Source organism: Rhagoletis pomonella, unplaced genomic scaffold (assembly GCF_013731165.1).
Source record: "Rhagoletis pomonella isolate Grant_MI unplaced genomic scaffold, Rhpom_1.0 Rhpom_scaffold_00007, whole genome shotgun sequence".
Taxonomy (NCBI): domain Eukaryota; kingdom Metazoa; phylum Arthropoda; class Insecta; order Diptera; family Tephritidae; genus Rhagoletis; species Rhagoletis pomonella.
The window spans coordinates 68161859-68178245 of record NW_023458561.1 but is presented as its reverse complement, the minus strand read 5'-3'; the positions used below and the strand labels follow the sequence as shown (position 1 = coordinate 68178245).

The 16387-nt window shown below is 35.3% G+C and overlaps 2 protein-coding genes across 6 annotated transcripts in view; both read right to left on the bottom strand.

Moving 5' to 3' along the window:
* The window catches only part of LOC118743407, a 31985-nt gene extending 30331 nt beyond the window's left edge, over positions 1 to 1654 (bottom strand). Inside the window, exons 1-2 of the mRNA XM_036476056.1 lie at positions 1077 to 1654; positions 902 to 1011 (exon numbers count right to left, since the gene is read on the bottom strand). Coding sequence (XP_036331949.1) covers positions 902 to 1011; positions 1077 to 1359 — 393 coding nt within the window. The 5' untranslated portion in view covers positions 1360 to 1654. The remainder of the gene's footprint in view (positions 1 to 901; positions 1012 to 1076) is intronic.
* Positions 1655 to 6871: 5217 nt separating this feature from the next.
* The window catches only part of LOC118743405 (ATP-dependent 6-phosphofructokinase), a 17051-nt gene continuing 7535 nt past the window's right edge, over positions 6872 to 16387 (bottom strand). For 2 of the 5 annotated variants that reach the window (XM_036476055.1, XM_036476052.1), the window contains exons 2-11: positions 16014 to 16197; positions 15791 to 15948; positions 15527 to 15681; positions 12059 to 12167; positions 10309 to 10497; positions 9974 to 10243; positions 9744 to 9907; positions 9063 to 9682; positions 8770 to 8992; positions 7958 to 8180 (exon numbers count right to left, since the gene is read on the bottom strand). In XM_036476055.1, coding sequence (XP_036331948.1) covers positions 8042 to 8180; positions 8770 to 8992; positions 9063 to 9682; positions 9744 to 9907; positions 9974 to 10243; positions 10309 to 10497; positions 12059 to 12167; positions 15527 to 15681; positions 15791 to 15948; positions 16014 to 16197 — 2211 coding nt within the window. In that variant the 3' untranslated portion in view covers positions 7958 to 8041. Of the gene's footprint in view, positions 8181 to 8769; positions 8993 to 9062; positions 9683 to 9743; positions 10244 to 10308; positions 10498 to 12058; positions 12168 to 14264; positions 14374 to 15201; positions 15311 to 15526; positions 15682 to 15790; positions 15949 to 16013; positions 16198 to 16387 lie in introns of all 5 variants that reach the window. The other 3 variants (XM_036476054.1, XM_036476053.1, XM_036476051.1) reach the window with 3 other exon arrangements.

The window sequence follows — 16387 nt, the reverse complement described above, 5'->3', positions numbered from 1 at the left end:
AAAATCGCCGTTATTTACATTTTCTTTACTAATTATTTTTATAAATCATATATATATTTTTTTTTTTAATTTAACAAAATTAAACAACGTGTCCTATCGAAAAATTTAGTATTAAAAAATTTACTGTTTTGACAGTATGCTCTTATATATATATGCTCTTATTCGGCTTTGTTTACTCTTACTTGAGCAAATCTACTAGATCCGGGAATCAGAAGTGCTATAAAATAGTAATCCGAAAAATCGACAATGGTACTCTAATATACATACATATGTATGTATTTTTGATGTTAGCACAACTATAATTCCCGTGGTTGTGCAAATGCTTGAATCTGCTAGAAACTAGTCCACTATCTATCAGTATCAGTGATCTATTATCCAATTTAGCGAACTAAACAGATTCGGCTTCCATGGCATAGTGGTTAGTGGTATCAGCAATCGGTAGGGCCCAAGTACTCTTTTTGCCCGAGCAAAATTTTTAAAGCAGAAATGCATTCGCTCTCGGCAAGAAATGGCTAACCTCCGATTGCGAATCGAAGTCGAGGTAAAGATTTAAATTCCAACATTTGTGTGATAATCTGCAAATCTTTTGCCTGGAATAATTTTGGTGTGAGAATTAAACAACTATAAAACTTTCTACCTCCGAGTGATTTTTCCAATTCGCTAATTCCGTTTTCTTTTCCCCCGAAAAATGTTGCCTTCTCAGTGCCCTTTCCTTAGTATTTATGCGTAGAGGACACTGAGAAGGCAAAACGCCATAAGGAGTAAGTTTAACAGGAAAAAAGTCTACAGTTCAGAGAAAATTTTTCATTCAGAATTTTTAGAAAGTTATTAGCTTCGTTATATTTTTGGAATTTCATAACTCACTGTACATACATATGTAGTATTCCTCCTCGGCCCTTACCTGAATGTGTTCACTGGCATTTTTTGTGCCCAATTGGCGACAATCCGTCTCGTTGAAATAGAAGATAGCAGTGCAGGTTTGGTAAATTATTTGATTTTTCAAAATTGTGTCTAAAAAGCCGAAGAAAACAAGCATAAATTTGTTTGAATATAAAAATTAAAAAAAAACGCAGTACCCGATAAGTTGTAGGCAAACAACAGAATGAACACCATCGGCTCCACCAAGTAAAACCGCAGGCGCCTCCAATTGAACTCATCCAGATCGCTTGATGTGATCGATGCCATCGATTCAACAGAACCTTCAAAGTCCGCGGACTCAGCAGCAGCCGATGTTACAGACACATCCGATGCCATATCACTCGATTGCTCTACACTACTGATACTTCCGGTCTGAACGTATTTTCGTGCACGCAAATTTTTAGCTAACAGAGTGTTACGCTCATTCGGTCCCGTGTCCATCTCACTACCAAAACATACCAGGCCAACTCAAGAGCGATCTTCGTGGTTACATACATACATACATATTTACGTATGTATGTATTTACATCCAAACGTACATACTATGTACACATAAACGCGAGTAAAGTGCTACTGCTAACTAGTATTTAGGAGTGGTGAATATCTACCGATTCTAAATATATATGTAGGCCTTGCCGCAGACCGAACTGCACGTACATACAGTTAGAACTAAACTATGCTCGAACGGGTTCGACATAAACTTTCCGATCTTCCCGATTAGCTTTGGGCAGAGCAGGCAAAAGAGTGCAACTAGCCAGCTAGCCGGCGCGTGTAGTCTCAGATGACGTATGTGCAGTTTGTTTGTTGATTAGGAATTCATACCCAATACACATTTCTACAAAAATTCCTTAAGATTACAATTTTGTACAAAATGATGGATTAGGATGCGTATTTGAAGGCATAATGATCCACTAAGAAGACTGTCGATTTTTTTTAATAGAATTGGATTAAAATATTGCAGACACAATAAAGTGTTGGTTAAAATTTTTTTCATATAATCAATTCCAATTTTGTGTATTTAATGTTGTTTTTTTTATTTTTTTATAAAAGTTTTACATTTCAAACTTTGTGTAAAAAATTATAAAAAATTCTGCAAATTTTCATCAAAATTTCAAATTTTTTAATCATAAAAAATAGAAAAAAATTTGGTATGCAGTTTTGTAGCCCATTTAATTCTAGTATAACGAAGAGCAAGTTTCATGTTGGTAAAAAATCTCGTTGATTTCTGAGATTTTTTTTTTTTTTGGTTGAAGGTGTTTCATGTTTTTTCCATACAAAGTATGTTCGACAATTTTATTTTATATATGTATGTACATACATACAGAACACTGCCAGCAAAAAAAAAATGGCCAAAAATCAAAGGGATTTTTCAGCAGCTTAAAACTTGCACTTCTTCTTTTTCTTCATTTATTGGCGCTTTAATCGCCTTCATCAGAATTAAATGAAATGGGCTACAAAACTGCACACCAAAATTTTTTCTAAAGATTCTGATTAAAAAGTCTGAAACTTTGGTGAAATTTTCCAAAATGTTTATCATTTTTGTACATATATTGAAGCCTGAAATTATTTTTTTGGTGTTTGTTGTATAACCAGCTAGACTTTTATAGAAAGATATCAAACTGATCAAAATATCGCACTCCTATTAGTTTGTGGAAATGTGTAGAAAATTTCTTTTGACACATATTAACACATGATAATTGAAATTTCAAATTACGATTGGTCGAAGGCGGAAATTTAAAATTAGCATCCGGTGACCACAGATTTTCAAGAAGTTCTCGTTAAAGCTTAGTTATCGCGAGAAATATTTTACACATCACTAAGTGGAACCTGCAAGAACGTCAATATGTAAATTAGGTCGCAGGGAATGTAAAACTTGATTTTCGGGACGCAAAGGGTTGTGAAATTACCGGCATCTTGAAAACAATGGTGGTCAAAATTTTTTTCAACTTAGAGCAGAGATGACTTCTGGCCTTAACCAAACTACGCCTAATCGTTAGTATTCATTATATACTGGGAACTGTGGGACTCGATGACTTACTCTAAAATCAGGTGCACTAAGGTCCTCAGCAACAGAGCGTCTTAGTTTTTGCGCTAATTGATACTCGTCAGGTGAACTTTCGGTTGTCACTGTAGTTTGTGCAAACTCGTTACTTGTTTTTACGGAATGCATTCGCATTTGTTTTGGTGATTTACGGACATTGAAAATACACTTTTTCTTCCAAATAGGTAAATTAATTTTTTCTCAGAATATGGATCAGTAACCCGCGTTCACTAGAAACTCTAAAAGATATTGAGCATGCAAAATTTTGAGAGAACTATGTATTCTGAGTTCAATTATTTTTACCCTTTCGAAAGCTTCTAAAATCTTAAAATTCATATCAAGGATATGCGTGTATAGTATACTATAGTATATGTATGTATGTATGTAGTACTTTTAGAGGTTATGTTAGTTCCAAGGTAAGTTCATACAAGGTGGTGTTACCAGAGTATCTGAGATTTTCGTAGCCGTATTCCGAATGTCAAAATGAGGTGTTTGTTGTACACAACATTGTATTCATTCTCCTTGCTTGGTTTTTTATCTGCAGATTTTTGCAAATAGTGGGGAGTTGAACCCCCAAAACCCCTACCTGCGTTCGCCACTGATATACATGCATCTATACCTGAGACAAACGATCATTTCATTAAATGACTCAGAGACAGGCAACTGTTCATTAAGAGGAATACCCAATAGAATCATCAATTAAAGACTGTGTATTTGTATTTATTTTAAAAGGGGCATAGGTAATTTCAAACTGTTTTGTTTTTAAATGGTTGGATATTGGTAACCGAAGGCATCTGTAAATCCTTCTATCATCATAAACTAATGACAAAACGTTATACCTTTGGCTGATGGGTCATTCCAGCGAAGACGGCACCATAGGTCCAAAAAAAAAATTGCTGAGGTTGGACTTCCTTAACAAAATTTAGGTCTGGCACTCTCCACTGTGGTCAATGTCCTAAATAACCTAAGATTAGAGTGATTTTCAATTATGGTTGAGCACAATCGATCTTTTTTAAGTTTCGGGGCGAGTAAACCCGACATAATAAACAACACGATGCTTCCATTTACTATTTATGTCGTAAACTAGAGGTGGTAGGGTAGGTCTAAAAAATAATTTTGCCATTAGCGGAATTTCAATGGTTATCAACTTAATTTAAATTCTCTAAAAGCAGTGGAAAGACACAATCGTAGACTTTTCAGCGAACATGAGATTTTCCGAGTCTGTTGAAATTTGTCCACTTCATGACTTTAAGGGTATTCTGCAACCAAATAGAGCCTTACACAATTCAGCACTTCCAGTCGTACTAGTCACATTTACTTTACTACCGCGGATGAGCATTGTTGTGGAAGTTTCAGAAAAAAAACCATGACTCATTGATTGTCGTTTGCCATAAAGAGCTGGACGCCAATATTTATTTAAATGCTGATTGAGTCATTCTGTGTTTATTAAGTTTCAGGGGATTTCCTTCAACAGCGCGCACCATTCCTTACATATTTAATGCCAAGCCAATATCCGAAGCTAATGGGGTTTTTTTATAAATTTTTTTAGGCTACTTTTTATCATGAGCACAGTGTTTTACAAGCATACAAGTCGCTAACAAGCAATGGAGCATTCAATTTCAATTGCTTCTTGCAACTATTGAAGTAACCAAAAAAAAACTATAAAATACTGCTACCGATTTTGCAAAATTTTATCTCGAGGACTTATGTTCAATACACCCTATTTGCAATTTTCTGAAAAATGAGATTCTGATATATATATTATATTGACGTTTACCTTCTTCATCGCCTTTTAGAGGGATTTTTTTATTAAATTGCAAAGTTAAAAGCAACATCAGTGATGACACTTACATAAATCCCAGTTGGGTTCTAACATCAGAAAGTAGTTTTTGTGAAAACTACAGACAAGTTGTTTTGATGAATATAAGCCCTCGATATGATTTTTTTATATTAATAGTGGTTCTGACTGGGAAAACGAAAAGGACCCATTAATATTTAATATTTGGGATATTCACACCTGGCTGTGTTTTTATTTATACCTTTCATGAGCAAGAAATGTTGTTATAACTTTAATACTTTTAGGTACCAGAAGAAGAAGAAGAGATAGGCCCATTTTCAAAACGTCGAGCTGAGTCGGCTTAGCCATTTCCGTCTGTCTGTTTGTTTGAACGTAATCTAGTCCCTCAGTTTTCGAGATATCCGACTGAAATTTAGTAAGCTTGTGTACTTTTATAATGTATTAATCATTTGTCGGAACCTACACAATCGCGCCACTATAGCAGATGATTGTCCCGATATGGAGTTTTACTTTAAAACTCCTTCCTTTGGACGGGTAATACCGAGCAATTCCGTTAGCTATTTTCTAAATAATCATACAAAGTAAACAAGAAAATCATCAAGTTCGGTGTTGTATAAGTTATATCTCCTATATCACCGATTATTAAGATCCAAGATTTTGCGATATAACTCCTTTATGTAGGCAGCTGCAACCATTCAATTATGTGATTAAAAATTTTCTTACCTTTCGGTCGGTGACGTCTGCATTTGCTCTTACGAGGACACCAATCAGCCGGCTAGATCCACATTTTCCATTACAGCATCGAAAAATCCAGGAACCTTAAAACCGTAGTCCTTAAATTATTTGCAAGAGTTGTCAACAAAAGTGTGGACTCTCATTTAAGGCATATTGCATTTTTTTTTTTCTTGAGGGGCTTTTTTGTTATTTTTTCCGAGGAGGAAGCATCGAAAGCCTTATCTTAAAAACCGTGAGTGTAAGTTAAGTAGATATTTCGTCGGGATCCGGTTTGAGCACGAAACTCTACGACTGTTAAAGCTTAAACAGACAGCAGCGTTGGCCGGACTAACTCGGACTTAATCCGGATCAACTGCAGTTAATTCCCCCCGAGTTGATCCAGATCAACGCTGCCGTCTGTTTATGCTTTTACTGTTCATATGATTCCATCCACTGTTTCTCCTGATTTAATATTAAACCTACCCTTAGTCAACTAAGAACGTTGTTTCTAAATCTAGTAACGTCCGGACGCAGCACTTATTGCTGCTTTTACGATTATTTAAAAAAGCGTTGTTCTCATTACGCCGGGGATATGCGAAAAGAGCCCATGCTCCGGACATCGCGAGTGCTGAGTCCTCCGAAACTAGTTTTTATGCGAACCTTACTCAAACTTCACGCTTATCAACAATAAGTTGCGTTCATTCCCTAAACACCCGTTGAGGATTTTAATGTATCGAACGAGTGTAACTTTATACAGGGTATAGATTTAATTACTCCTGCTAGTATGCCGTGTAGTCTGGATTGTCTCGCTGCGGTCCCCCAATATTTTCCATCCGTCTGAGCAAATATTTAGTCGACAAGATCCTTTGTGTTTTAAGGACATACAATAATTGTTGAGAAAATCCTAAACTTTAGCTGGGGCTCTTTTAGCCAAAGCTCTATTTATTACCTCCCTTTTATTAGCTTGGGATGTAACTATAGTACATATATGTAATATTGATGCGCCTAAAAGATGCAGCGATTTCTATTTTTAAGTTAGATACCTGATGACAGTACGAATGGGAATTTTATAGCGAGGTTTTAGTTTTTTTTAACTATAATTTTTTATTGATTTGAAGACTACCATCCTCGAATGAAAATCAATCAATTAAGTAATATTCTTTTCTTTAATTTTTTATTAATATCATAACATTTGCATTTTTGTATTTATTCTTATACATTTTTTGTAATGTAACATTTTTTCACACCCGCAGATGAAAAACGAGGATAAAAACAGGTACATACATACATACGTTTGTACAACTAAATAAATAGTTCAAGTTTTAAGTTTTTGTGGAATCAACGTATGCATGTAATTTTGAATCAAGGCATTTGATTTATACTGAAATACTCATACAACATTTCGTTTAACAATGCAACGCATTTCGTTTATTTTTCTTTCGTTCGTTTTGCTTTACAGACATTCTTGCTAGTTGTTACGATAGGTACTTACAATTCTGTTTAAAAATGTATTTGTAAGTATACATATTTTTATATCGAGTAACTTTATTCTTCTTATAGCCTTAAGTAATTCACAGTTGTTGCTACGCAAGTCACGTCTTCCGGGTAACTTTGCGGGTCATGAGTGGATAAGTTGTGCACGCTTTGTTGCAGCGGTGGGTGTTCGCGCCTAAAAATCCCTTTATTGAAGTCAGCACAAGTAGTAGTTCGCATCAACAATAACAACAAACTGCTATTAACTTTTAATATATTATGTATGTATGTATATGGTATTTACGAATACATTATTGGAATTTTATTTTTACTTCAACATTAGCGTTGTTCAATAAAACATCGACAAGACCTTCTAGCTCGAAGATTGAAACATCTCAATATACTAAACAGTTGTTTTAATTTTGCCACAACTTTTTTCTATGCCTTTTTGCTAATGCAAATACGAGTACAATTTAATATCAGTTATATTTCATGTACAGCAAACTTAATCACAAAACATAATAATACAATGGAAGCCATAAACATGTGTACATACATATGCATGTATGTACATGGCATGCAGCTTTTAAAATAAATAAAAAATAAAAAAAAAAAATACATAAAATTAGTAAAATAAATCCATCAAAGCAAAAGCGTATGACCATTTACGTAAATCTACATGATTTTTTTTTTCTTTCAATTTACGCAAAATTTACAATTGGTGTCCAACGTTAGTTTGTGTAGAATTGTGCTAGAACCTGAGTTTCTGTTAACACCTTTCAAGTATGTTATGGAACGAATATATGTATGTATTTACGCATGTATGTATTTAATGATATGATAACATGTAATAATAATTTAAATCATAGAAGCGAATCACTTTGCTAATCCAGCAAAGTAAAAATATGATAATTTATGTGCGTTTAATATTTACTTTTGTGTTTATTTGTTCATGAATATGTTACTCCAATTTTCACGCATTCTGTAGCTTTTAACTTAATGCAACTGGCGTGTTTTTTTGTTACGAGTAGCGAACACTTTTGAGTGTTTAGTCACTTGCTACTACTATACTGCTTTCCTAGTGTAGCTGTCAATGCCTAAGCTACCGCATCGGTAGCACACTCCTCCTCGACTGTAATGTACATACCCTCCTCTTCGTAAGCGGAATCGTGTTTAGCCAGGATTCTCAATAGGGGACGTAATTTGAGCCACCACTGCGACTTGGGGATGCGTTGTCTATGTAAAAGTAGAAAAAAATATATTTCTAAATGGGTTTCTTATAAATCGAAAATCTGTATGAAACTATCAATTAAGATAGAATAGAGCTTTTTAAAACTATTTTATTTTTTTATGAATAAGTCCATTAGTTTTAAAAAACAATTCAAATGATAATCCTTACGCCTATTTTCTAGAGCAGTGTAGTATTGCTTAAAATGCAAAAAAAAACAAAATTTGCATTCACTTAAAACACATTAATTTCTGAGTAGATAGATTTTTCCACGTGTGCCGGTTCTACGTTTCGTAATGACCATGAAAATAATTGTGGTCTTAGGTTGCTCGAGCCAAACGGCAAGCTCAGCATCCTCCCAGCCCCCAGGGACTCTGGATCTCAACTGAGTAACGAAACTCTTCCAGCTTCCTCCCCCTCAACTCTTATCCACTTCAATTCCTAACCCGCAGTGCTTGGTACCTCATACCGCCTGCTCCGCGGATCATATCAGGGTAGTCAGGTGCAATTCTTGACTTGGCTGGTGCCACTTTAGAACATAGCCTCGGCCGCACTCGCATATTTGGGCTGAAATTTACATTTTTCAACTCTACTCACTCAAAGTTGGTTTCGGCAATCAAATCTGCTAGAGGTGTGAAACGGTACTGACGACGCACAATACCGAGTAAACAAGCTGAATCGCTGCTTTCACAACGCACAGTGCCATCTGGTTTGGTGTTGCTCTTGATTTGTTCATTCAGCCAGTCAACGCACTTGGCAGCCATCTTGGTGCCCATATTACGATCGAAAGGCGTTGGTGAGCCACCCTGCTGCATGTGACCTACACAGTAACAAAGAAAGACCCATTTGTATTTCATAAATAGAACGCGTAATTCAAACATTTCATTTACCCAAAATATTCATACGGCACGAGAATAGACCCTTGCCCTCTTCTGAGTACAAACGGTGTATAAAATCAGTGTTATAGTTTTCAGAAGCCTTCTCATTGCGCAATATCAAACCACGTTGGACACCTTCGGCCATCTTCGAGGCCATATGGTAGACATCTTGTTGCAGATCTTTAATGGAGAATTTCTCCTCGTAGATGTATGCAGCATCAGCGCCACCAGCCAAGCCAGCCAAAGTGGCTAGATAACCACAATAGCCACCCATTGTCTCAATGACGAAGACACGGCGTTTTGTGCCCTGTGCCGATTGGCGTATACGATCGCAAATCTCTGTAATCTCATTGAGACCGGTATCGCATCCGAGTGAGAATTCAGTACCAGGAACATTATTCGAGATAGTTGATGGTATAACCACCATTGGGATACAGAATTCAGGATAGTTGGGACGCTGATCGGAGATCTGACCGCAAGCGTGATAGGCCTCAAAGCCACCAATAACAAGTAAGCCTTGGATTTTGAACTCCTTGAGGCGTGCGGCAATCTCCTTGAATTTGCCCTCGGGCAGTGTACGCTTAGTGCCGAGGAAAGCACCACCTTGACCAACCCAACCAGTTACATCTGACCTAAAAGTGTTCATGGTTTTAATGCTGAAACAATGCGAGAACTGAGATTTGAACTACTTACCAACCCATCTCCTTGATATTGCCAGCAATCAGACCTTCAATGCCGTCATGCACGCCAAAAACAGTGTCACCACGGTAAATGCAGTTGCGCACAAAGCTACGCACGGCAGCATTCATACCACAAGCGGGTGCGCCAATATGCATGACAGCCATGCGAAAACCCTCCTTAAAGAAACAGAAAAAGTTAAAAAAAAAAACCATTAATATATTCACCCAACAATTGTTGCTCACCTTTGCGTTTTCGATCGATTCCTTTGGCGGCTTCAGACGCGTCAACATTTTGTAAGTTTCCAGATTGCGTTCGAAAGAGCGTCCACGCAATTTCACGGCCAATTCCCAATTCTTCTCCGCCATCGCCTGGGCGACTTCTTTGGTACGTTCAACGCACTCCATCAACGGTACACGCACCGCCTGATTGCCATCCAACGAGACGACACATGGCACTGAATCAGGTGTGGCTTCCATAAGAGCCAACGTAGCCTCAGCACCCATGCGGCAACCCTAAGCGAGAAAGGTTCTATTCATTATAGAAATGTCGACATTCTTTTTATTGAAAAACTACGCACCAAAACACGATCAAAAGCACTGGGATTACCACCACGTTGCACATGACCGAGCACAGTGATGCGAGTGTCCTGCTGCAGCTTGTCAACGACCACTTTCTTGACATCCTCGGCAGTAATGGGGTGGCCCTCACGATCGATGGCACCCTCGGCGACGATAATAATGTTCAAGCGTTGACCAGCATTACGCTCCTGATTGTTTGGAAATTAAAGCGATAGGGTTTGGATGTTTGAAGAAAAAGTTGCAATTAGTGGACGCATTTAGTAAAATTCAACAAAAATTATTATGAAACGTTTACGAATACATTTAGGATGAATATTGGAGCTACTAAGTTCCCCCACTTTGTCGATTTACATATATAATTCATGATATGTACAAATGTAGGTTTTTTGCATAAATATTCCTTTTTCCTAAAGTTAGAAATTTTGTAAAGGTAACTTATTTTTTTTTTGTTTTGAGTCACATAAAGCAAATCTTAAAATTCCATGTGGGTCACTCCGTGTTTAGTTTCTATAAATACTCTATTAATAAATATATAAATTGCAACGAGTTTAAAACTTCGATATTGATTTTATCTCTTTAAATATTTCTGGAAAAAATGTTTAAGTCTTAACACTCGCACATACATATGAATGTATGTATACATAAATCGACAAATGGAATAGTGAGAAAATATGTACATTTATCAAAATTTAGTTTTAAACAAAAAAAAACGGGTTAATTAATGGGCGATATGTATTTATTATTTTAGCAATAATAGATGAACAAATAACAAAAAATACAACTACAACTATTAAGCGTGATGTTGGCGAAAGTTACCATTCAATTGCTTTTTAATGAATCGAACTAAGCCTATATATGTACATATGTCCCGATGGATTTGTGATGACAAAAAAAAAATTTGATGGATATGTACAGTGAATAGTCGTTGTACATCGAATGGCACTAGAGTGATGTAAGAAATAAAAAAACGCGAAAGCGAATGTAGAAATATTTATGTATGTATGTATGCACACTTAATTTTTTTTTGTGGGGTGAATTTGCTTATTCGATTAATAATTTTGAATTTTTTATTCTTCACAAATTTATTAGGCCTTTATGTATGTATGAATATCCTACCAAAAACAAAGCAATATAAAAACAAACGTAATCTAGTCCACGCACCAAATAAACACAAATACCTTTACGACAAAAGTTTTTTTTGGCGGTCACAATATGTGTACTTACATATGTATATGTTTAGTAAAAAAAAAATAAATATATTAGAAACGCGGGAGGAAGATTACGCTAAATAGGAAAAAGTGCTTAAGTCTTCATTTGTGAATATGCAGCAATATCTGATAAACTCGTACTGTTTCTAGTGAAAATATTTAGTTGTCAGAAGTATAATTTCACTCCAGCGAAACAGAGACAAAATGATTCAATTCGTAGTAAATCTTAATAGAAACGTTAAATCGGTTTATATCGTTTTTCAGGTTGACCTAAACACGTTTTCCTTTATTCATCAAATGTTTAAAAATATTATATTAAGAACAAGCTGTTGTTATTATTGTTTAATACATTATTGTTTGTCCCAAAAGAAAAAAAAAAATTTATGCAGCTTTTCCAGCTTATGCACCAGCCAAACCCTTAGCAAGCAAAAGAGAAGTAATTTTTACAAAAGCTTATAAACAAATTACTAACAAATAACCGCAAAACCATAAGTCAAAACAATTATGAATTAAGCTTTCCAAATTGAAACTGCACTCTGACCTGCAGTATTTTTTTGCACAATTTTTCCGGCCAGTTAACTGGGACCGGCTCCTCGGGTATAAATATGAAATCAGCCTCGCTAGCTAAAGCCGCCGAAATGGCTAAATAACTAAATAGAATTATAAAAACAAATGATAAAATATTTTAACAAAACAAATGCAAATAATACGTAATAATATTAGATACATGTACAGTGTAGTAACCATAAGTGATATTAAGAATTTAAGCGCATATAACAATTAAAAGTTTTTCCGTTTGTAATAAAACATTTAAGTATTGAGGTTCTTCACACTTGCCTGGTTATCAGGTTATGTGTTTATATGGCTATATTTTTTATTCAGTTTACAACAATAAAATACACTACACAATAATAATTTTTAACCAGATAACCTGATAACCAGGCAAGTGTGAACAATTCTTGCTTTTAAATTAAACTTTCACTATACAAAAATTTAAGTTAAGCATATAAAATTATCTTTTACGGCGTTGTGAGCTATGAAATGAAGGGGTTACTATCAAAAGGATCTAAGTAGGTCTGACATTGTTTTGAGATAATTAAGGTTAAAGTTGATTACTTATTGTAAATTCTGGGTAAATGCATTTGAAATGATTCTTGCCCGGCCAATAGATGGCACTGCAATGTCCGAAATGACTTGGATCTCTTTGTCACCAAATAAACACTATATTTAACTATACAAATATGGGTATAACTTATATTTTCAAAAAATGTCACTTAGACCCTTATGATTCTAACCCCTTCAAATTAAAAAAAAAAAAATTAACTGAAAATGTCCGATCGTTTAAGGAGAAAAAAAAAACATAGACAAACAAGGATGGGAAACAGGTAAAAAGGAATATGAGAAAACCACAATAACAGGATTGCAGGTAGGAAAATTTGCGGGGCTTCAAAAAAATTTTCTTAAATATTTTTGGGCTATAAACAATTTTTTTTTTTTTTTTTGTAATACAAGCTGCTCTTTACGGGACTCCTTGGTGCGTGCTGCAGCGGGGGTGAGGAAGAGGCGACGGTGTGGTGTAGGTAAAAGTGCAATGTTAAATCAAATAAGAAATAATATATGTATTTATTATAAACTGATAAGAAATTCAAACTCCCGCCAATCAACGTTCGAAAATCCTCAAATAGCTATCAAAGCAGAATATTACACACGGTAAGAAATAACATAATGAATCAAGGAAAAATAGGCATCCAGTGCAAATGATTGCAATGTGTGCAATAAAAACCATGAGTGTTTCAATGAATGAAAACGTCGGCGTTTAATTAAGTAGAAGAAATAAAATAAAGGGAATATTATGAGCACAGGGAAGTCAGCATAAGCACAGCCCCTCCTTCGCTTAGGTAAACACATATGTACATACATAAGTAATAAAAATGAATATTTCTTTAAGTGGGAATACTTCTGCGCTGAAAAAGGCGTGCGCCAAGCTTGTAAAAATTGTTAAAACTGGTCATTTTTAAATCAATCGACTGAGTACTCTGAAGCCGTCCTTTGAATATTTTAGAGTATGTATTTCTAATGTGACCGACCACTGCAAAAATTTGTTAATTTGGACATTTCCGAAATTTGAATTTCGAAAAGAAATCGGTCTGCTTGACCTGTTAGGCAAAGGATGCATTTTTTTATTAAAAATTGTTCAATACCAAATTGTTCAATTACCAACTGCGAAGAAGGTGCATTAAAAAATAAAATAATTCTTCTCAAATTTGTAAGAATTTCGTCTTCGTGTTTGCAAAAGCGGCTACTTTAGAAAACAAAAAAATCTAGATGATGAATACCAGCGTTCTAAGTACATATGTTTGTATGTATATACATATACATATGTATATATGCAACACGTATGCGTATACTTTTACACATCTATACATATCGTGCTTTACCTTAATATAGAAAGGCCCTATGTACAATGTTTGTGTCTTTACAGAGTATTTACAATACTTTATATGTAAATAAATTCGGAATTTCTTGAAAATCCTGGATAGTAATTTTTACATTCGATTAGGCCTTTATTGATAATCTACCGACCTTTGTACAAAGCTGAATTTCGGAAGAAAATGAGTTAGGGCATTTCTGTATTAAGCTAAAGAAGTGTTTATATGTATGTATGTATCTATGCATGCATGTGTATATACAAACTTTGCTACTCCATTAAATTGTTTATTTCAATTTTTCTATTTTTTTTTTCTTGCCTGCGACAATTGCTGACATAATCTTTCGGGCCAATTTGCTCTTGGGGGATTTTCAGGTATGAAAATATAATCAGCCTCGCTGGAAAGACCGGCTACAAGTGCCAAATAGCTGTAAAAAGAAAGATTCACGCACCATGACAAACGACAGACAACAAACAGTAACCATAACAAATGCGGATCCTAGAGTGAATTTGCTCCCGTCGGTTTACTTTGATAGCATGTGCTAAGTACATAATGTAGCATTTTGCGTTTTTAAAATATGTTTTACCTTTTCTTGCTCTAATTTGTTCCCTAAAAATACACTATACCCAATAACAGAGCGCAATGCCTCAATGTAGTTTCGATATACTATGTATTTTCTTGAACAGTACAGCTGACTCAAGCAGTAGTTTATTTGTTATTAATTCGTTATTCAATCAAGACATAAACTCGGGTTTCTTAGACAACATAAATGTACTTATGTATATGTATGTAAGTATGTACATATGTATGTTTACTTATGTACTTAAGTATGTAGTTATTTGTCACTTGTAACAATTTATAGCCAATTAAGTTCCAATCGTATTCAGAGAGAAAAGTATTAATGTATGTGTGTATGTACTAGAGGATGGTCGTGTGCAACTAACACTACATTTCAATGCTCTCATATTGACTCGGACCAAAGCGCGTCGGATCAGCATTCCATACAGCCAACAAACAAAAGAAGCATTAAGCTAAATTAAAACTAATTTTTGTTTGAAGCTCTACAATAAAATATTACTATAGAATCGTTGTATTTGAAGTTGTTCATAACCATATACGTTTGTGGCCATGCTGAACCAATTGGCGCGCTAAAATTTTTAAATAGACAACTCAAAATGGGCAACAATACACTGGCTGCGAAAAATATTAATCTAAAATGTAAAATGGTTATGTGAAAAAGTCTTATTTGGCTTGCCTGTATAAGCTTATTGCATAGACGTTCGGGCCAGTCGAACGGTGGTGGCGATTCAGGACAAAATACATAATCAGCTTCGGAAATAATACCAGTAACTACAGGCAAATAACTGCATTTAGAAGGAAATCGTAAATTAAGGGCAGTCAGTTAATGGTGATAAGAAATTTTAGTTAAATATATCCATCCAAGAATTTTTTTCTTTTTCGATTCTCGCCAATTGGTGGTGGGAGCTTTTACTTAAGCATGTTAGGCCTTGCACTTTTTTGTTATTTCAATTGTATTTAATATTTTTTAAACTAGATAAACATGTCTTACTACAACTTACCCACAATGACGACCCATCACCTCCATAATGAATGTACGTTGATGAGAATAGGCAGTACTAACAATAGCATCTATAGCCTCAATGATGCGGTGCAAAGCTGAATCGGTACCAATGGTCATGTCAGTGCCGCAAAAATCATTATCAATGGAGCCCACCTAAGAAAGGAAAATTTAGAATTAAATTATGTTACGAAATAAACCCAAAAAAAAAACAAATAGCGAGGCACTTACAGTATCTCTTTTTTAATTGATAAAATGAACTCACCATGCCTACAATATGCAAGACGTCGAACTTTTTACGTTGCTCAGGTGTTATTTTTTTCGACTCTAGCAGCTCGTCCAACAAGCCAGACCATTCCGTACGGAACAAATTCGCACCAGTAAGTGAACCATCACCACCGATCACAACTAGGTTGGAGACGCCTTTTCAAACGAGACGATAATAAATTGAAACGGAAGAGTTCAAAGGAACGTAACTTTTCGCGTACCCTTTTGAATAAGATTGTATGCAGCCTTTAGGCGACCAGCGCGTTCACGGAATTCTGCACAACGAGCCGAGCCAATCACTGTGCCACCGCGATGAATGATCGATGACACCGATGCCCAGTTTGCTTCGACGATGTTTTCGCCACCGTCAACCATACCCTGGTAGCCTTCTCGAATGAAATAGGCCTAGGAACGTGTAAGAGTAGTAACATTATTAAATGTAAATGTGTACAAATATATTGGATATGTGTTAAATAATTGTTTCATCGTTTTACATCTTGTATGTGGGTCATTTCCAAACAAAGTGCTATCTTTTGTCTCCCCTTTTTAAATTATTTATGGTGGTAAAAACAAATAATTAAAAACAGCATTATAC